Source organism: Chiloscyllium punctatum, chromosome 37 (assembly GCF_047496795.1).
Source record: "Chiloscyllium punctatum isolate Juve2018m chromosome 37, sChiPun1.3, whole genome shotgun sequence".
NCBI classification, from domain to species: Eukaryota; Metazoa; Chordata; class Chondrichthyes; order Orectolobiformes; family Hemiscylliidae; genus Chiloscyllium; species Chiloscyllium punctatum.
Genome location: NC_092775.1, coordinates 15,232,817 through 15,254,907, shown reverse-complemented (window position 1 = coordinate 15,254,907; position 22,091 = coordinate 15,232,817). Strand labels below are relative to the sequence as shown.

The 22,091-nt window shown below is 40.5% G+C and overlaps 1 protein-coding gene across 1 annotated transcript in view; it reads right to left on the bottom strand.

Annotated features, from left to right (window-relative positions):
• The window catches only part of dhx35 (DEAH-box helicase 35), a 65,432-nt gene that overhangs the window by 9,396 nt on the left and 33,945 nt on the right, over positions 1 to 22,091 (bottom strand). Inside the window, exons 11-17 of the mRNA XM_072556332.1 lie at positions 19,445 to 19,603; positions 17,182 to 17,392; positions 10,659 to 10,783; positions 9,299 to 9,353; positions 6,496 to 6,591; positions 4,277 to 4,371; positions 1,591 to 1,668 (exon numbers count right to left, since the gene is read on the bottom strand). Of these exons, the coding sequence (XP_072412433.1) occupies positions 1,591 to 1,668; positions 4,277 to 4,371; positions 6,496 to 6,591; positions 9,299 to 9,353; positions 10,659 to 10,783; positions 17,182 to 17,392; positions 19,445 to 19,603 (819 nt within the window). The remainder of the gene's footprint in view (positions 1 to 1,590; positions 1,669 to 4,276; positions 4,372 to 6,495; positions 6,592 to 9,298; positions 9,354 to 10,658; positions 10,784 to 17,181; positions 17,393 to 19,444; positions 19,604 to 22,091) is intronic.

Here is a 22,091-nt window from a genome sequence, read left to right as displayed (position 1 = left end):
CTGGTATGACCTACATGTGACTCCAGACCCATGCAATGGTGATTGACTCTTAACTGCTCTCTGGGATGAGCAATAAATGACAGCCCAGCTAGTGATGCCCTCATGCTACGACTGAGTTTAGAAAAAAGTCCTGTACTACCAAAGAGCCTCTTTAGGTAAGAGATGTAATGATCTAGATCACATTGCCTCCAAGGTTGGTGGAAGTGAAGATGATGAATAACTTTAATAGAAAACTGAATGAGAACTTGAAGGAGATAAATTTACAAGGCTATGGGGATAGAGTGAGGAAACGGGCATCTTTGGATTGTTCTGCAGAAAGCCATCAACTCAATGAACCAAATAATTTCCTTATACTGCTCGCTCACAACCTTGTTGATTCAAATACAACAATAAGTTGTATTTCTATAATGTTGATAACACAAAAGGCTTCCCAAGATACTACACAGGAACTTGGTCAAACAAATATTTGATACTGAGCTACAAAGGCAATGATAGGTCAATACCTTGGCTGAACAACTAGGTGTCTAGATTAGAGTGGTGCTGGAAAAGCACAGCAGGCCAGGCAGCATCCGAGGAGCAGGAAAATCGACGTTTCAGGCAAAAGCCCTTCATCAGGAATAGCTCTATTCCTGACCTGACCTGCTGTGCTTTTCCAGCACCACTCTAATCTAGACTCTGGTTTCCAGCATCTGTAGTCCTTGTTTTTAACCACCCTGAACAGTTAGGTTACAAATAGTTGTTTTCAAGGTGGACAGAAAAGTAAAGAGCAAGAGCTTTCAGGGAGGGGTTTCCAGAGCTTATAACACACGCAGCTGAGGCTTGGTTGCCAACACTTGAACAAAAGAGAGAGAGACACACACACAAGAAAGCAGCCACTCTGAGCTCTACCTATTGGTATCTATCAGGGAATTATGTAATCATTGAAATAAAAAGGCATTGAATGACAACAGTATTGTAGCATAGCTACCTGCAGAAACCTGTAAATACACAGGCTTGGACCCACTTCATATAAGCAACATGTCTTTGAAGAGCATGAGATTTTCCCACCCTTTTCCTGAAGGCATTGGCTTCACTATTGCATTACAATTCCACAGATACCAATGGAGTAGCCAGACTTTGTTTGTGAACCAAGACTAATTTCTGGCAGGCTATTAAAGCCTGGGGAACATGACTTCAAGTCTGATCTTTACCCCACAGCTCATCCACATGCATGCATATTTCAATAAAGGTTTGGCTGTACAATAAACAGAAGTTAGGACACTGGTTATTTTTCTTTTAAACCCTTGCCTAATACAAGAACCCTGGAAGCCTCAGCTGAAATCAGTTAACTCAGCATAGACCTCGAATTAAATCTAAAACCATCTTGAAATGCAATGCTTAGTCCAACATCAAGCTTTGCTTTGACTCTCAGGGCAACAGAAGGAGTTATAAATCAATGAATATTTCCAAAAAATCAGTACTTCAGGGCAAAGTTTAATAATGGTAGAATTTTGCACCTTCCTTAAGTATAGGTTATGACCACCTTCCATTATTATATAAGCTATAAATTCTGAAACTATTGCAACCTGGACATGAAAAGCTTATCCAAACCTTAACAAAGGCCTCATAGACGTTCAGCATTGTGAGGTGATCTCCCTCAGCCACAGCAAACTTCCGGTGCTCTCTTGCCTTGAAAGGGAATTTAAATGGAAAACACTGAGATACTCACAAAAGCAGCAAAGTGAAATTCAACTTCATTTAAAAAAAAAGTTATATGGCTCAGGTGAAATAACAACCAAATAAATGCTTCATATCTCTACCACCACCAGCCCCTTCCCCTCAATATCCCATTCACTCACAGAAAGACTCACTGTCTTCCATTTGCAAGTTCCAGCCACTGATTATTTGAAACTGCCACAATTTCAGATCTTAGACTGTCATACTCTCTTGGACATTTTCCGTATCATTAGGATTCAGAATCTTTACCAACATCTGATTAATGCAGTTAGATACAGATGAGCCAAGATCTAACTGAGCCATGGAACAGTCTCCTGAAGCAGAATGGCCTACTCTAGGTCCTGTGTTCTGAATGCATTTGCAGCATAAACAACTGCCCTGCTTGCAGTAATCTGGTTACTGAATTTCATGGAGGTACTACCAAGTTCAACTCAGAACAACAGCATTAAATTCTGAGGAGATTTTACATGGTGAAGTAAATACATAATTTGATGCAATCAATACAAATATGAAAGTCAGAAGTCTGAGAAATATTTAACAGAATTAGACATAAAACTACTTTTGTCTGGATTAGAGTGGTGCTGGAAAGGCACAGTAGGTCAGGCAGCATCCAAGGAGCAGGAAAATTGATGTTTCGGGCAAAAGCTCTTCATCAGGAATAGCCCAAAACATCGATTTTCCTGCTCCTTGGATGCTGCCCAACCTGCTGTGCCTTTCCAGCACCACTCTAATCTAGACTCGGGTTTCCAGCATCTGCGGTCTTCATTTTTACCCATAAAATACTTCTTGAGAAAGATAAATTAATTATCCATTTTGGGGATGTTTTTGCTTTTGAAAAAAGTCTTTGTTGATGAAGGTTATAAGCACTGATTTTAGTAATATACATATTATGTTTAGACAAGTATGGAACTCCAAAAAAAAACTTATACTTCTGTAACAAGAAATACCTGATTGTTTGCTAGGATCTACAGAACTGCCCATTCCCAGATATTCACAGTAAACAAACTCCAGCATTTTCTGTTTGATCTCAGGTTTACAGTATTTTATTTCTGTACAATAAACAATCACCTTGTTCATTACAACAAGCCTCTGCTAATATAGCGACAAACCCATTAGCAATTTAAAAAAACTAAATCACCTTGACCTAGGAACAAAAGACGATCTCTGCTTCTTTAATTAAAACTGAAACCAAACAAAATTTGTGAAAAGCACAATTACAGGGAACATCATCAGTTTTTTTTCCTCCCTGCAAAATGGAAATTATAATTTGCTCCTATTTTTGGTTGAAAGCATTTATTTGAGAGAATTCAGGGAAATTTAACATAATAACAATTAGCAGGTAAGGTATCGCACAATTTTAAACTACCTTTTTAATGTAACGAATGGAATAAATGAAAGGTGTGCAGAACTCAGTGGACCAGGTGATTTTTTTTTTACCTTCAAGCTCAAGGAGGGTAACTTTCAATCATGTTTCTTAGGTACAGTGGAGCGAATTTATAGTGCTACGAAGTGTAGAGAGACCAGTTCACCCTTGTAAAATGAAACCGTGCAAATCCACAGGATGTATCACGTGTTGCTGCAATCCTTCAACTGCCTGCTTTTACAACACATTGCTTCAACCTCAGAAACAAATTTACCATGAAATACAGCACACAGGGATAAAAATGAACATCTTTTTTAAGCAAGGAGAAAGAAAGCCAAATTAATGGAAATATAAAAATCAGTAAATACCAGGGAGTGAGCTCCAAATGCTATTTCTAAAGCAGATGCACCTCGTGGATTGCAACGTGATTTGAACTTCTTATGTTACATAACAACTTCAGAATAATTTAAAAGGGACCCACTGATGTCTCGATTGCATTTATCAAATGAGTAGCTGAACTTTGGGGTCCATGAAATCCATTCTGCTGATCCCAAGCTGGGATTGAAATAAGAGTGCCATTCATTTGCCCTTGGGGGTGAGGCAAATTGTCCAGAGTGTTGCACAGACATCGGGTGAACACTGAATCAAACTTGCCTGTGACTTCCTCCACAGTCAAACAAAGTGCAGGCAATCACTGCCAAGGTAGACACACACGTGCCAGATACGATGTTGCAGGCTAATACATGCAAAACCCTACCCCAGCAAGCACTAAATCCCTTCAAGGAAGAGGAGGTGATGGAGAGGATGGAAATTGGCAATTTAAATGAAGTTTAGGTTTATAAAATCATAATTATGAAATACACATTAGTGAGAAATGCAAGAGTTGGTGGTCTATGGAAAAATAACAGAGTGTAACTCAACCATTATCACTAAATCATTTGATTTGCGATAAATAATTATCATGCACTTAGAACATTTTATTGTACAAGTGCACTTAAATAATACTGCAGCTCTCTCTATGAAGATCCAACACTCATTCCCTTGGAGAAAACCTAGGGGTCCCTAGGCTGGATTACTTCTTTGTTACAACGCAGAGGCCAATCTACTTCTGGAGATTCAATTTGGGAGGGGGAGGCGGGGGGGGGAAAAAGAGAGGGGAGAGCAGGATGTGAGACTTTGTAAAACTTCTGAACCTACCGCTGCACTTTTCTGGTTTGGGGGTACCACAAACACATTCTGTATCTGCATCATGGCCGCTATACTCAAAATCTCCTGTGAGCACCCAAAGTTTCCTCAAATTAAAAGAAGAAAAGGAAGAAAAGATTAGTAATTGTCACCCATATTGTGCATCTGTATTAGTCACAGTGTCACAAGTAAATATGACCATGTTGATCATGTCTATTTAAAAAATACCCTTTTCCGGCACATTCTGATTTCTCTCTACCACACAGCGTACCACTTCCTGGACAAAGTAGCTGTTGGTCAAAATCAGCCTGTTCTGAACACTTCAATAAACTCCTCTTGCAAACACCATGACCACTGGCATACAGGCACTAAATAAATCAGTTAGATTCATGCTGATGTTCTTATTAACTTGTACTGTATTTAAATTTACTAAATCCCAAGCAGTACTGATACTTTTTTTCAAATTAAAAAATACAAGCCTATGTCAAGTGTTGTTTCGCTCTGCAAGCTTAGCTACTGAACACTATGCTGTGGTAGGAAGTGTTTGATCTTCATATGTCACCTTCCTCAAGCATCCCCTCCCCCCACCACAGTCTCACCAGGAACGCACAAACTGAAGGATGTGTATGTATTCATTTGGGCTGTGCTGGTCATCAGGCCTGAAATCCACATGTAATACCAGCTCTGTGTAATATTCCTGTGGCCAGACAGGCTAAGAAAAGTATCAACCGTGTATTTTCAAATAACCACGTGCTCTCCATTATGTTTTTGGAAACGGATCTGGAGATAAACAACCCTTGTGGTAGGACACCACTGCACTGTTTTTATTAACACATAAGAACACTGTTATTAAGATCACATGCTATTAAGAACATTGTTCTTAATATCACATGCTAATACATAGAATTTACAGCGCAGAAACAGGGCTGTCGGTCCAGTTGGCTTGTGCTAACATTTATGCTCATGAGCCTTCATTCATCTGATTCATTTTACTTGGTCAGCATAATCTTCTATTTGTTTCCTCTTCGTGTACTTAGCTAGCTTTTCCTTAAATGCACGTGTTCACTCAAATACTCAATGGAGTAGGAAGATTCACACTCTACTCCCTCTTTGCCTGAAGAGGTTCCTCCTGTCAAGCAACCGGAGATGTTTTGCTATATCAAAGGTGCTATATAAATGAAGATTGTTGCTGAATTCCTCTATCAATCACCACCTTTTATTTAGAGTCCCCAGTTCTGATCTCCTGAAAAATTAGAGAAATCTCTTCTGGGGTTTATCCTATCAAGCCCCTTCATAATCTCAAAGCCCCCTATTTGGTCAGTCTCCTCTCTTCAGTAGGTTACAGATTCCGTGTCAGGTTTGGTAGGCTGTACAGGTGTTTCCCCTATTGAGAGATAGTGTCTCTTCTGGTGCGAGCGGGTTATATTACAGAGCATATGGAAAAAGGACAAATCAGAGTATGCATCCACAACTTGCAGTGTCAGGTTCAGAGTGACTCCATTCAACTTTCCATCAGTTCTACAATGGCTGACCTGATCCCTATCATTTCCCTGCCCAATGTTTTAGGTTAAAATGTGTCCCATATTGTCTGCATTTGTGCAATTAACTATTTTCACAAAGGTTGATTTTCTCTTTCTCTTCCTCAAGATCGGCTGATTAATAGTGCGATAGATTGTTTCAGCACTGGAGGAAGCCATTTGGCCCATCAGGTTCATGCAGGTCTCCACAAGAGAACCACAGCTTGTACCACTTCCACCTTTTCTTTTCCCAGTAGCCCTGCAATGTTTCTTCTATTCAAATAGTTCACCATTTCTCTTTCAAAAGTCATAATTGAATTAGGCTACACCAGACACACTCACTTGTATTATTTCTTAAATAATCTACCTCAACTGCCCCTTCTGAAGTGACACAAAACATATCAATCATGATGGGACTTCCCTCTGAGACAGAGAAAATCAGCTCTTCCAGAAAGGTTGTTTTACCAAGTAAAATGCCTCAAAGCACTTCCCAGGAGCACTGTAGCACAACACTTTGCTAAGGAACACTAAAATGGCTTCATGTCAGTTAACCAAAAAAATTAGTAAAAGAGATAGTTTTACAAGAAATGCTTGAAAGGAGGAGAGAAAGATAAAAAGATAGTTGGTTTAAGAAGGGAATTCCAGAGTTTCAGGCTGAACTCTAGCAGGGCTATCAATTCCAGTACACTTTGCTATTGTGTTTCTAATGCTTACCTGATTCCAGCAGCATTTTAGCAAACATGGGATTCAATGGAAATTCAGCCATGCGGAGGCCGAGAGGGTCAGTAAGGAAGCACTGATCGTTCAAACCTGGAAGTGGCACACAAAACATATTTTACATTTAATGATGTGATTTACCTGCAGATAAACACATCTAAGGCAATGTGACTATCACTCTCTCTAATAATTCATGTTTGCAAACTTAAAAAAAAATCTAACGTTGAAATTAAAGTAGACCCAGCATTTCCTTGCAAGCTTGTAAGCAACAAAGAAGTCAGTCATCTTTTGAGATTCTCTCAGTTTACAGTACCCTTCACTTCTGGATGCTAGGTTCAATCAAGTCCAGATTGAATGGAAATATTTTACTTAAAAATTCACAAATTAAATGAATTGAGGGCAATTTTAGGAGTTGCTTCTCTGATGGACAGCATCATTGGGACTTAATTCGATATTGAGGGACTGAGAAGTGAATCCTTGCCACTGTATTCCAGTTTGCAGAATAGATCCTACAGCTCCCTTTCCTTCACAGTATGGGCGATACATAGAGGGATTAGTACTGGGACCTTTGCTGTTTATAGTTTATAAAATGGCTTGGATGCATAGTATGGTTGTCAAATTTGTTGACAACACAAACATAAACAGAGAAGTGAGTTATGAAGGATACACTGGAGGTTATGAAAAGATATTGATAGATTAAATGAGTGATAAAAGATGTATCAAATGGAGTACAATATGGGAAAATGTGAAGTTGTCCATTTTATAAGGAAGAAAAAAATTACCTAAATGATGAGAGATTGCAGAGTTCTGAGATGCAGAGGGATTTGGGTGTCCTCATGCACGAATTGGGAAAGGTTAGTATGCAGGTCTAGCATGTAACTAGGAAAGCCAGTAGAATGACATTATTTATCATGAAAGGAATTGAATACAAAAGTAGGGAGGCTATGCTTCACTTATACAGCACATTGTTGAGACTGCATCTGAAGTAATGTGCATCGTATTCGTCATTGCAATCTCTGAGAAGATTTGGTAACACAGGTTGAGGTTCAGGTTGTAAAGTTTGTTTGAAAACAAACCTTCCAGCTCAGCAGACATTTCATCACCATACTAGGTAACACCATCAGTGAAACTCCGGTGAAGCACTGGGGTTATGTCCCACTTTCTATTTATGTGTTTTGATCTCTTACAGTCGGTGATATCATCAGAAAAAGAACCGGAAATATCGTCCACCTTAGGAGACCAAGACACACAAATAGAAAGCGGACATAACACTAGCGCTTCACCAGAGGCTCACTGATGATGTTACCTTGCATGGTGACGAAACGTCTGAAAACAAACCTTGCAGCTCAGCGAGCAAACTTAGAACTATATTGGTCACCTTATTTAAGGAAGGATCTAAGTGAATTGGAAGTTGTTCAGAAAACATTTATCTGGAACGGCTCAGTTGTCTTATGAGTAAAAGAGGGACAGGCTAGGCTTGTGTCTGCAGGAGTTTAGAAAAGCTGACCTGAACAAAAGATATGAAATCCTGGGTGGTCTTGACGAGTGAATGTGGAAAGACTGTTTCCTTTTGTCCAGGATGCTAGAACTAGGGGGTTGCATATTTAAAAAAAGATGAGGTGAATTATTTTCTCTCAGAGGGCTGAGAGTCTTTGGAACCCTATCCCGGAAAAGGTAGTAGAAGCAGAATCCCTGCATATTTTAAAGACAAAGGCAGATAGATTCTTGTTAAGCAAGTGATTGAAATATCATCAGGGCTAGCAGGGAGTGTGGATTTGAGATTACAATCAGATCAACCATGATTTGCCTGAAGATCTTCTTCTGCTCTTGATGTTGTATGTCTATCTGTTCAAGTTCACAATATAAGGCAATGGTTTACTCAACATTAATCGGATTTTAAAAACTTAAAAATAACTACTAACATCATTTTCCTCGTCAAAACAACAAAGGAAAGTAGCTGTTTCTCCTGATCTATTACTCAAGATAATGTTGATCTTTAAACAATGATTATTCACTTGATGAAATGTGATAACAGTGGCAGGGACATAGCTCAGTGTCCCTGCTGATTTCAGATATGTTTAATGAGCAGAACCTGGAAGCCTGCTGTAAGTCAACAGTTGGAAGAATTTTGGCCACAGAACTTTGTAGCAACTAGAATACAAAGAATGATAGCCCTGCCCTCCCAAAACCATTTTGTACCTTCCCCCACCCCCCTTTCCTCCCAATTCCACATTTTATACCTTCCCCCACTCCCCTCCCCTCCCAATTCCACATTTTGTACCTTCCCCCACCCCCACATCAATCGACGAGTGCCTTTGGAATTTAATGAATGGCTTGATTCACAGATCAGTGCCAAATATTTTAATTACCTACTGGGCAGATTCAGATAGCAAGGATTTGCAGAACTGTCAAAGTATCTCCTTACCCTTGGGTTGTGAATATTAGTCAAGCACTAATGGTAAACATTGCAGCCACCAATAACAGAGCTTAGCCAAGTCCAAGTATTATGACTGGAAACCGATAGATAATGGAATGATAACAAAATGTCTTTGTATCATTGCAGACTCCACCTGTTCTTTTGAGTCTGCAAATGGGAGTTAATAAATGATCATCAGATAACACGTGAGAACAAGACTTAGTTCTCATTGGGCAGATAGCAGATGCCAGAATTTAATTATCAAAACAAAAGCAAGTGCTTTAATTCTACGTTGGGTACATGTCCCACCTTTAGAATATGGTTATCTTTTGAAACATCATTTACAGGGAACATGAATTCTGAGAAACAAAAACTTATGCTTACCTCCTAGTGCATAAAGGAGTTCCAAAGCCTGGACCATTGACTGGGCCGGTGGAGGCTGTGAACAGTACAAAGAATATGGTATGCATGAGTTTGACTTGTCATGGCTATCACAACCCCATAGTTCATATATCATTCCCATACTCAAGGTCTATTATAAAAGGTAGAACAAGTTTCAAACATCTGCAGACAATAAATGTTTTTTTTTGCGTGTTGCATCTTCCTCCAATACTAATGTCCCACTGAACTACAATATGTTCCACTCTTCTCATTGTAACATCTCCTGACATGCCCCAACTGTCTCATTATAACACTTTTCTCAGTAACTTCTTGATATGCTCCACCTCTCTCACTGTAATATTGTGATATGCGCTAAACTTTCACTATAAAATTCTACAAAATGCCTGATATATTTACTCAAATATGCTCCATCTCTTTCCCTGATATATCAAACAGCTCTTTTCAACACTCTGGTGTGTCCCATTTCTCTTTATGATATGGCCTACACCCTCACTACAGTGCATTCTGATATGTTCCATACCCTCAGTAAAACATTCTAGTGTATGTGTCCCACACTTAATTATAAGACTCAATAATTATCGTTGCTGGCTGAGATTTCAGGGTCATTTTCAGCGCAATGTAATTGTGCTGAAATGGCTGCTGTGTCTCGCTTAAATAGAAAACATTTACTAGGTCAGGCAGCATCTGTGAAGATAGAAACAGAATGTAACTGAGCATTTTTCAACATTTAGCTCTTTCCTTCTCTAAAGACACTACCCAGTCTGCTAAGTGTTTTCCAGCACTTTTCTGTGATGACTGACATGCTTTGCATGAAAATTATTTTATGGGTTACATAACACAGTTGTTAACGCAGAGCAATTCAAACTCCTCAGAATGCAAGATGTCAGCTAGGCATACATAACTATGCAGCCAAAGCACTTTATTCAGATGCTCCCTAGCCCTCCAGCACTGCAAAATGTCAACACATAGTTGTGGTAAGTCGGAACTGAAGAGAAGGTTCTTCAAATGCTGAAACAATCAATCACTTTATTGCAGATTTCTTGTGTTTTTTATATAATTTTCAATTAATGTAAGAACGTGAAAAGGGAGCCAGGAGCCATGTTGGAAGGGGAGCTGTTATTCCTTCCAACATTTCCTGATTCTCAGAATCTCTGTCACAACTATTTGCTATCAGTGACTAGAAATAACAAACTGCTCTTGGCCTAGTTTTGCGAGCTGTGAGAAATTCCTATCAAAATACTTAATCCACAAGCTTCACATTTCACTTCTGCAGGCTTCATGCACTGGACTACATTCACTTGATAATAAATAGACATTAGCTAAACATGCAGTAATTACTTACAGACAGAAAATGGAATCTCAGCACATTGTCAATGCCCAGTGCTTTTAGCTGGAGTACGACTGGAGCAAGGTTACTGCGCTGCATCTCTGGCACTGTGGATTCAGGCAGCTTCTCAAAAGTTTCCTCTGAAGTAGCACATAGAGAGAATGAAAGCTCAAGTAACCTTCAGAAGCCTGCACACCAACCTGCCCAAATTGCACAGTGAAACCTCAAAAAGCTAAATTAGAATTTTACATTTCTAGTCTACGACCAGCTCCATAACAAGGGGGTGCTGTTTCACATATTCTGATCCTCAATGCTTGTTTCAGATATAAAGTAATTAAACTGGGATATGATAAAGTAAGCCACCAATTTCAACAGCTTAATATACTTTCCATAAATCTAGGTGCAATTAAGTGGTAGTTAACTCTGCATTTCAAGGGTTGCACACAAAAATCATTTTTTCCAGATAAATTAGATTGACAATCTTTATTTTGCCGTGGGGTTCCTTTCACACTTTAGGTTGGCATAGTGTCAGTACATGAACTCATTCAGCATTCATTGATATTTCTTCACATATTGACATGGGTGGTACCAGTTTAAAATAAATAGATTATCACCTTTGTTGAAAAAGCAACAGAACAAAATATAGAACAAAGAACATAGAACAATACAGCACAGTGGGCGGCATGGTGGCACAGTGGTTAGCACTGCTGCCTCACAGCGCCAGAGACCTGGGTTCAATTCCCGCCTCAGGCGACTGACTGTGTGGAGTTTGCATGTTCTCCCCGTGTCTGCGTGGGTTTCCTCCGAGTGCTCCGGTTTCCTCCCACAGTCCAAAGATGTGCAGGTCAGGTGAATTGGCCATGCTAAATTGCCTGTAGTGTTAGGTAAGGGGTAAATGTAGGGGTATGGGTGGGTTGCGCTTCGGCGGGTCGGTGTGGACTTGTTGGGCCGAAGGGCCTGTTTCCACACTGTAAGTAATCTAATCTAATCTAATCTAATCTACAACAGGCCCTTTGGCCCTCGACGTTGCGCCAAGCTGTGAACTATTCTAAGCTCATTCCCCTACACAATCCCATCATCATCCATGTGCTTATCTAAGGATTGTTTAAATCTCCTTAAATGTGGCTGAGTTAACCACATTGGCAGATAGGGCATTCCACACCCTTACCACTCTCTGTGTAAAGAAACTGCCTCTGACATCTGTCTTAAATCTATCACCCCTCAATTTGTAAATATGCCCCTTTGTACAAGCTGATGTCATCATCCTAGGAAAAAGACTTTCACTGTCTACCCTATCTAATCTTCTGATCATCTTGTATGTCTCTATCAAATCCTCTCTTTGCCTTCTTCTTTCCAATGAGAACACACCCAAGTCTCTCAGCCTTTCCTCATAAGAGTTTCCCTCCAGACCAGGCAACGTCCTGGTAAATCTCCTCTGCACATTTTCCAATGCTTCCATATCCTTTCTGAAATATGGCAACCAGAACTGTACACAATATTCCAAGTGTGGCCGCACTAGCATTTTGTAAAGTTGCAGCATAGCATTGCGGCTCCGGTACTCAACCCCTCTACCAATAAAACCTAACACACTGTATGCCTTCTTAACAGCACTATCAACCTGGGTGGCAACTTTCAGGGATCTATGCACATGGACTCCAAGATCCCTCTGAACGTCCACACTACCAAGAATCTTTCCAATGACACAGTACTCTGCCTTCCTGTTATTCTTCCCAAAGCGAATTACCTCACATTTATCTGCATTGAACTCCACTTGCCACCTCTCAGCCCAATTCTGCAGTTTATCCAAGTCCCCCGCAACCTGTAACATTCTTCCACACTGTCCGCTACTCCACCAACTTTAGTGTCATCTGCAAATTTACTAACCCATCTACCTATGCCTGCGTCTAAGTCACTTATAAAAATGACAAACAGCAGTGTTCCCAAAACAGATCCTTGTGGCACACCACTAGTAACCGGACTCCAGGCTAAATATTTTCCATCAACCACCACTCGCTGCCTTCTTTCAGAAAGCCAGTTTCTAATCCAAACTGCTAAATCACCCTCAATCCCATGCCTCTGCATTTTCTCCAACAGCCTACCATGTGGAACCTTATCAAAGGCTTTACTGAAGTCCATGTATACCACATCAACTGCCCTACCCTCATCTACATGCTTGGTCACCTTCTCAAAAAACTTGATGAGGTTTGTGAGACACAACCTGCCTGTGACAAAACCATGTTGACTATCTGAAATCAAATTGTTTCTTGCTAGATGATTATAAATCCTATCTCTTATAATCCTTTCCAAAACCTTCCTACAACAGAAATAAGGCTCACTGGTCTATAATTACCTGGGTCATGTCTATTGTCCTTCTTGAACAAAGGCACAACATTTGCAGTCCTCCAGTACTAAACCTGTAGACAACAATGACGCAAATATCAAAGCCAAAGGCTCCGCTATCTCCTCCCTAGCTCCCAGAGAATCCTCCGATAAATCCCATCCGGCCTCGGGGACTTGTCTACTTTCACTCCTTCTAGAATTGATAACACCTCTTCATAACTAACTTAGATCCTTGCTAGTCTAATATTTTATCTCATTCTTCTCCTGTACAATATTCTCCTTTTCCTGGGTGAAAACCGATGAGAAATGTTTGTTTAACACCTCTCCGATCTCTACAGTGTCCACACTCAACTTCACACTTCTGTCTTTGACTGGCCCTATTCCTACCCTAGTCATCCTTTTATTCCTCATATGCCTATCGAAAGCTTTAGGGTTCTCCTTTATTCTATTTGCTAAAGACTGTTCAAGAGTTCTCTCTTTGCTCTTCTTAACTCTCTCTTTAAATCCTTCCTAGCTAATCTGTAACTCTCCATCGCCTCATCTGAACCATCTTACCTCATCAACACATAAGCCTCCTTCTTCTGCTTAACAAGAGATGCAATTTCTGTAGTAAATCACAGTTCCCTTACCGTATCATTTTCTCCCTGCCTGACAGGGACATATCTATCAAGGACACGCAATATCTGTTCCTTAAACCAGCTGCACATTTCCATTGTCTGCATCCCCTGCATTTTGCTACCCGATTCTATGCATCCTAATTCCTGCCTAATTTGCATTATAATTGCCCTTGCTCCTTCGATAACTCTTGACCTGTGGAATGTACCTATCCTTTTCAATCGCTAAACTAAAGGTAACTGAATTATGGCCACTCTCTCCAAAGTGCTCATCAACAACTAAATCAAACACCTGGCCTGGTTCATTACCAAGCACCAGATCCACAGTGGCCTCCCCTCTTGTCGGCCCTTCGACATGCTGTGTCAAGAAACGTTGGACAAAAACTGATCCAATCAACGTACTAGAGTTACAGCATTTCCAGTCAATGTTGGGGAAGTTACAGTCCCCCATAATGACCACTCTGTTCCTTTCACTGCTATCCAGAATCATTTTGCTAATCCTCTCCTCCACCTCCCTGGAACTCTGTGGAGGCCTATAAAAAACTCCAAGCAGTAAGACCTCTCCTCTCCTGTTTCTAACCTCAGCCCATACTACCTCAGTAGACAAGTCCTCGTCAAAAGTTCTTTCAGCACTGTTATACTATCCTTGACTAACAAGGCCACACCTCCCCCTCTTTAACCGCCTTGCCTGTTCTTAATGAAACATCTAAGCTCTGGAACCTGCAACATCCATTCCTCACCCTGATCTATCCATGTCTCTGAAATGGCCACACCATCGAAGTCCCAGGTACCTATCCATGCTGCAAGCTCACCTACCTTACACCTTACAAAAATACTAATAAACTAATATTCAACAAGTCTTACCTGAAAGCAACAGCATTGAGATTCAACACAGTTAACAATGTATGATATAAATGTCAAAGCTCTTCTACAGTAGATGCTCCCTAGCTGGGAACAAGCCATTTTTCTTGTGGATTCAGTCCACAAGCAAGAATTACAGTGAAAGAAATACTTCTCATGTCTTCTTTGTTCTTTCATCTTTCAAACTGACACTAAAAATATTTCTCTCAGCCTTGGGAGGCAGTAGGGTTATTACAATTCGTTTCCCTAGGCCAGGGAGAAATCATTCTGTCTTTTAATCCCCTCATCATTCTCCAATGATCCCTTGCCATAAAAGGAAGATGAGGGAGAGTATGTGGGTGCATTAAAAAAAAAGATACTTGAATAACAAGTATGAAAAATTTCATGTCAAGAAATAGATGGGTGCATTCACTGTTCAATGTAGTGCAGAAAAAGCACAGCAGGTCAGGCAGCATCCGAGGAGCAGGAGAATTGACGTTTCGGGCTAAAGGCCTTTATCAGGAATGAGGCTTGTGAGCCGAGGGGGTGGGTCAGGGAGGAAAAAGTAGCCGAGAGAACGATAGATAGATGGAGGCGGGGGTAATGGTGACAGGTCGGAGAGGAGGGTGGAGCAGATAGGTGGGAAGGAAGGTGGACAGGTCATGAGGGCGGTGCTGAGTTGGAAGTTCCATCTGGCATAAGTGGGGGGGGGGGGGGGGGGGGAAAGAGAAATGAGGAAACTGGTGAAATCCACATTAATGCTGTGTAGGTGGAGGATCTCGAGCTGGATTCCTCCTCCTGGCATCAGGTGGTTAGGGTGTGGCAATGACCGAGGCCTAGTTCTTGCATGTCCTTGGCGGAGTGGAAGAGGGAGTTGAAGTGTTCAGCCACAGGGGGTGGGGTTGGTTGTGCGGGTGTCCTGGAGATGTTCTCTGAAGCATTGTGCAAGTAGACATTCTGTCTCCCCAAATGTAGAGGAGATCACATTGGGAGTAATGGCTACAGTAATTAACTGATGTGTGGTCAGTCCATGGAGGAAGTCAAGATTAGAGTGGTGCTGGAAAATCACAGCAGGTCAGGCAGCATCTGCGGAGCAGGAAAATTAACGTTTCAGGCAAAAGCCCTTCATCATCCCTTCCTGAAGGGCTTTTGCCCAAAACATCAATTTTCCTGCTCCTCGGATTCTACCTGACTGGTTGTACTTTTCCAGCACCACTCTAATCTTGACTTTAATGTCTAGCATTTGCAGTACCCACTTCTGCTTCATGAAGGAGGTCACTCAGCACATCTGGTGCTCTTGTCAATCACCTCAAATCTGACTGTTGACTCTTCTGTCAGTGGAAGCAGTGACTCTTTACGTACTCTATCCTAGCATTTGGAACACCTCCATCACTTCTCTACTACTCTGATCTCAGGCACACTATTGGTACCGTAACTGGGCTTAGTAACCCAATGGAGGAAAAGTAAATCAGCAAGCAGTTTTCCTCCACTTATTGCCCAGTGGCATCTGGAAAGTGGAGGTTAAACTGTGATCCACCTCTTGTTGAGTAGCCTGTCAACTATCACTTTCTAAGCTTGCATTTGAAGGACAGAAACCCAGTTAAGGTACTGGGTGCCCTCAGTGCCTGTGCCACTGCAACCTAACAAGAGTCATTATTCTGTCAAGGAAGAGTGAATGTTGAGAAAGGAAGAAAAATAGATATGCAAACATTATTGCTGTCTTTACGGAACATCCTCAGAGATCTCCTGCTACTGAAGAATAATCCATCAGTTTGGCATCAGGAGTCAGAGCTGCTGATGCTGTCTAGGTTTGTAAATTACAATTATCCAGCATGGTGAAAGCTTGTGGATTGGCTAGGTTTTCAATTCATACTCAAGTTATGAGCTTGGCTTTTATTTAAGGAATTTTCTTAAAATGTCAAGTATGGTCAGAATAAAGATTTAAAATATCTTCTTTTGCTATCTCATTCATGATCATCACATTTAAACTGCCACAGAGGTTACCACAGGAATTAAAGTAAATAGTTTACAATTCAGAATTAAGCACCCATTCACTATGAACCTCTACAATCCTTCCAACTGTAGGGTAAATCCATGCTGAGATACAATACCACAGGTGCCAGCTCTTACCCATTTTCAATATCAAATTTGATCCACAAGTGAAAACAGCAAATATCAGTGGGATATCTTACCATGGAGGCAGTACGGTAAAGCCAGATATGATTCTCACTCATTGACATCTACAATCACCTACCCACCAATAGGACCATTTGCTTCTCTCCAGAATATTAACCAACTTCTCTCCATTCATCTCATTTGGGGCTGAAACCCTCACCGTGCTTTTAATACTGTCAGACACAACGATTCGAATTCTCCCAGCTCCTCTAGTACCACAATCCTCCAAGAGCTCTACGTCCCTCAAATTTTGGCCTTCTGTGTGTCACCAATTTCTTCTGTCTCATTGTTGGCAGTTGGGCTTTCAGTTTTCCAGACTCCACATTCCTACCATCCTCTCCCACTTTAACAAGTTTCCTGAAACCCAGCTTTTTGATCAAGAATTGGTCGTATGTTCTTTCATCTCTTTATGAGCCTCAATCTCAAATTCTATCTGATAATTGTCCAGTAAAGCATCTTAGAAGGCAAAATACAATGCTACCTTCATTGCTCCTGGCCCGAGAGGCCCAGTTTCACAGATGAGCCTCAGAATTGCTTGAAACGAGCATTACCTACAGATATTCTCTCACCTGTGCATAGCCTGAAGCACTTTCCTGAGCGATTTCGCCCCGCTCGTCCTGCTCGCTGCGCTGCAGATGCCTGGGAGACTGGAGTTACCACGAGAGATTCAATACCTGTTCTGGGATTGTAGGCTCTCAGCTTCACAAAGCCACAGTCAATGACAAAAACAATCCCATTAATAGTGATTGAGGTTTCTGCAATGTTTGTGGCCACCACTATCTGTGGAGAAAAATGAAGCAATATACAATCAGCGCTGTGCCCTTATAGAACATTAGAATAATGAAGCTATACAAGATCCTAAGGAATTTTGACAGGAAGAATGTGGAAAAGACGTTTCTTCTTAAATGAAAATCTAGAACTAGGGGATCAAGTGATGAAGCAAAAATATTCTCTCAGATGATTCTAAGTCTTTGTAACTCTCCGTGAAAAGGTGGTGGAAGTAGAAGTTTTAGAGGTTGATAACCAGAGAAAGCAGATTTAGGGAATTGCCAAAAGAATCAGAAAGGAGTCAAGGAGAATGTTTTTGTGCAGAAAATTACTACAGTCAGAGACGTGAAAGGTGGGGTAAAGCAGTTCAATGGTTAACTTTCAAAAAGAAGTTGGATAAATCCATTAAAAAACATCTGAAGAAAGAGCGAGGGGAACAGGGCAATTAGATAACATTTTCCAAAGAGCTAGCACAAACATGACAGGATGAACACCTCTTTCTGCATTGTACAATTATGGTTTTAAGCTGGCTTTCCTCACTGTTTCTGGTTTTAAAGATTAAAAGAGACAGCACCATATGGTGGCACAGTGAAGCACTGCATTGTAGAGTACTGTGTACATGTTGAACTTTTGGGGGCTAATAATCAATTGTATCATTAAAAAAATGCAAATTAGCTTTTTCATACATTGGCTCGTTATCCGTTAATTATTTCCTTCAACATTCTACTCTCTTGCTTTCCCAAGTGCCACCAATTCCTCGCTGGTGGGGTATTATTCATAAATTGTATGACTTTTAAATAATTCTGTCACCTAACTGCCTGCTAAGTGTGCAAGTTAAACCAGTGGAGTGGTAGTACAGTACTCTTACTTCAGGATTCAAGCCCCACTTCAGGATTTGAGCACATAGTCTGACAATTTAATGCAATTTTGGGAATGCTACATGGTCAGAGATAGACGAGCAGGAGGCTAAAAGAAAACAGCAAGGCAGGCAGCATCAGGAGATGGAGAAGTCAACATTTTGAGTGTAACACTTCTTCAGGACATTTCAGGTCAGAGGTAGCAATTTTCTGAGATGTTAGAACGGAGTTCTACATACTTGTTCATGAAACATCCCATGCACTTAGCAAAAGGAGCAGGAAAATTTTCAAAAATTGACCAATAGTTATTCCTTAAACAACACTACCAAGGCACACTAACTTATGATACTGTTATCTTGTTGCTTTGTGGGACATTACTGTGTGCAAATTGGTTGCTGCATTTCAAAATATCACAACAGCACAGAAAACACTATTGGGTCCATGCAGAACAGTTTGCAGAATGATCTGGTCAGCACTTCTCACCTATTCTATTCCTGTAGAATTGCAGGTTTATTTTCCTCAAGTGCCATGTAATTTTCCTTTGAAATCATTTCTCATCTCCACTTCCACCACCTTCACAGGTCATGTGTTTCAGGTCATTCATACTCCCCACATTTAAAAAAAAATCCTTCCTCTCATTCTCCTTACATCACTTGCTCAAAACCTTAAATCTGTGCCCTCTTGTCTTTGCATCAACACCTAATAGAAAAAGCTTTCCTTTATCCACCTTACACAAACCTGTCATAACTTTCTACATCTATCAAACCCTTACTTTTTCTCTTTAATTCACTGTGTTACAACAATAACATAGGATCTATTTGGCACTAAACCAGCTAAGGATGTTGAATAGGAATATAATTTTTCTTTTTCTAAAGGCATTGTCTCCTTTGCAGGATAAAGGCCACTGGCTATCTTTCATTACCTCAGCCATTCTTCAGATATTATCCTGGTCGGAGTATATACAGATTATTTGACCAAAGTTTTACTACCAAGTTATTTTGTCGTCTCCTGATACCCACAGACTTATACAGCACCAAGGAATCCTGGCTGACACGGCATTGCTTGCTCAGAGGCCAGTAGCAAAGTGCCCACCTCTCACTCTGATTGATGTCAGTCGCCTCAGGACAGATTTTGGCAAAGTAGATATATTGGAATGACTGGGAGCTGCAAGCCATTTCTAACAAGAAATCTGTATGTGCATTCTCACCTTCCTGCAGTTAGGGGACATTCTTTCAAAGACTTTCATCTGTTCGCCAGGAGGCAGCCCTGCATACATTGGAAGAACACGGAGGTGCTTTTTCATCCCACTGCGAGAAAGAGCACGGGCCTGCTCTATCACCATGGAAACCACCATCTCCACTTCCTCCTGCAGAAAGAAAATATGACTGAGGAAGAATTTTAATGAAATTATTAGTGCTACCATGTTAAACCCTGCCACATTAAAAAAAATTTAAACCATTATAAAATAATGGCTATTATGTTTACTCCAACTCAATCTGCACCACCAGTTATTTCTCATTGTCTCTTTTTCTCTATTCATCAAACACTAATATCTTAACTTCTCCCTATGTTATATTTTTCGAGTGGCTATTAAAAGTCACATTAATTCTGGTTTTGGTTCTCAGCACATTCAGAATAAACAAGGCAACAAGTGCATTAACAATCATTTAAACAGTTGTGTAAACAATGTGTTAAAAATGGTGCACCGAGGGAATTAAAGCCTTATGGCCTTAAGAATATGCATCCATTGCCTCATATTTTACCACAGAAATGCCTGTGCTAATGATCTACAAATGAAGAGAATGTGATTCAAGATAAATGAGTATACCCTAGTAATGAAAAACAGCTTCCCCACTAAAAAAACACTTTTCAGCATGATTAAAGCAGCCATTATTTGCTTTTATAAATTGCATATTAAAACTGATGTTTATATCCTTACAGATCTTCAAAATTCCTTTCAATTAGAGGAAAGAACCAATTTCATTCATTTATTTTTTCTCCCTATATATTCTTCACCTATATTGGGGTGCTGCTTAATGGGAGTCCAAGTTCATAACCTCACATGTAAAGCTCGACGTGGAGCATTCTCCTGATGCTGAGTATTGTCCTGTCCTCAGATGATGTCCATAATTTCCACATGCTGCCTACTGGGAACTGGATATTCAATAAGACTTTTACACTCCTCAGTCCAAGTAGTGCTGACTATTATTCCCTATTACCTAAGTGAAATTGGTGTAGATGGCAGAGATTGAGTGCCTCAAACAAGGTTGGAGGTGGGGAAGTGCATGACCAGGATGAGGCCACAGCATTTTCGGACAACTGTCTCAACGACTACTGTCACAGGTACTTGTGTGTTGACATGAAGCAAAGCAAGTTTGGGCTTAGCAATGATGACCTCACTTTCAAACTGAACACCAAAGCCCACACATGAAGAATGGTCGTTAGTTTGAGGGAACAAAGACATTACAAAATCCATGAAACAATTCCCAAATATAGAGAAAATGGAGGAGAAAGTCAGGCAGCAGATTGAAATGTACATTATCAGTAACTTGCGGTATTTCAGTCAAAGGTAATGTAGATTCTTTTGTAAAATGCAAATCCAAAGTATTTTATTGCATCAAATCCAGGCACTGAGTAATTACACAAAACATTATTTTTATCAAAAAGGTTTGTTGATGCAATGCCTGCAATTTCTATATTATTTAGATCCACGAAACAAGATGGTTACTAAATGCTTTAACCCAGGCAAGTTAAGGAGAGAGGATCACCCAAAAGAAATATTCTTTGGATTAAAGCCATTACAGGAATGACATTACTGGAAAATATTCTGCCAGTCATGATTTTAATTCACAGAGATGCTTTCCTTTTTAAGGCAGCATTGGCTTTTGCCACTGGTTCCATTCTTTCCATCAATGGAGACCTCGAGGCAGCAAATATCACATGGTTGCCTAGCAACAAACAATACTGTCAGCAACCTTTCCCCTATCAGCCTTCACAACTGAAAATCAATGGGCTCTGCAGACTCTGGGTTCTTTGAGCAATTGAATTTGTGATCACGCACCAGATATTGCAAAGAGCCAGAATAACTACAGCATCTCACTTTTCACCTGGTGTTTACAATAGATCAGTGCAAGTTACCATTGGAAACCAGCTCCCTAATGGTTCACTGAGGTCAACTAGTAGCTAAGACATACAGAACTGAATTGACAATAGTCTTGTTAGTAATATCCATGCTACAAAGCAGTCCACTTGATTGGCACCCTATAACCATCTTAAACTTTCATTCCCTACATCAGTGTACTGCGATTGCAGTGTGCACGGTCTACAGGATGTACTATAGCACCTGATCAACATTTCTTCAACACCAAATCCAAACTTGTGATCTTGATAATAGACGGATGAGCACAGCACATGCATGGCATATCGCCACCTTCAAGTTACGAATCATCCCCATCGGAGAGATCGGTTTTGGTTCTTCATTATCATTTTGTTAAATTCCTGAAGCTCCACACTTAAATTTGACTGTGGAAATCAGCAATCTCACTTGGACTGCTGCAATTCAATAACACCTTCTCAAGAGAGACTTGGTATGGACACTAAATACCATCTTTGCCTGTGATATTCATATTCTGAGAATGAATACCTGAACTTATGAGACTGGCTAGATTTCCTGCTCTTTGTCACTGTCCAGTGTCCAAACAAAGTACCAGTAAGCAACTGAGAACAGGTTTGGATTTAGCTGCAATAACCAAAAAACTGTTCTCTCACACACAAACATCAAAAATAGTTACTTGATCAAAACTTTGAAGTGTGATCACATGACAGAGTCCAGCAATGGCATCTTTCAAAGGGAT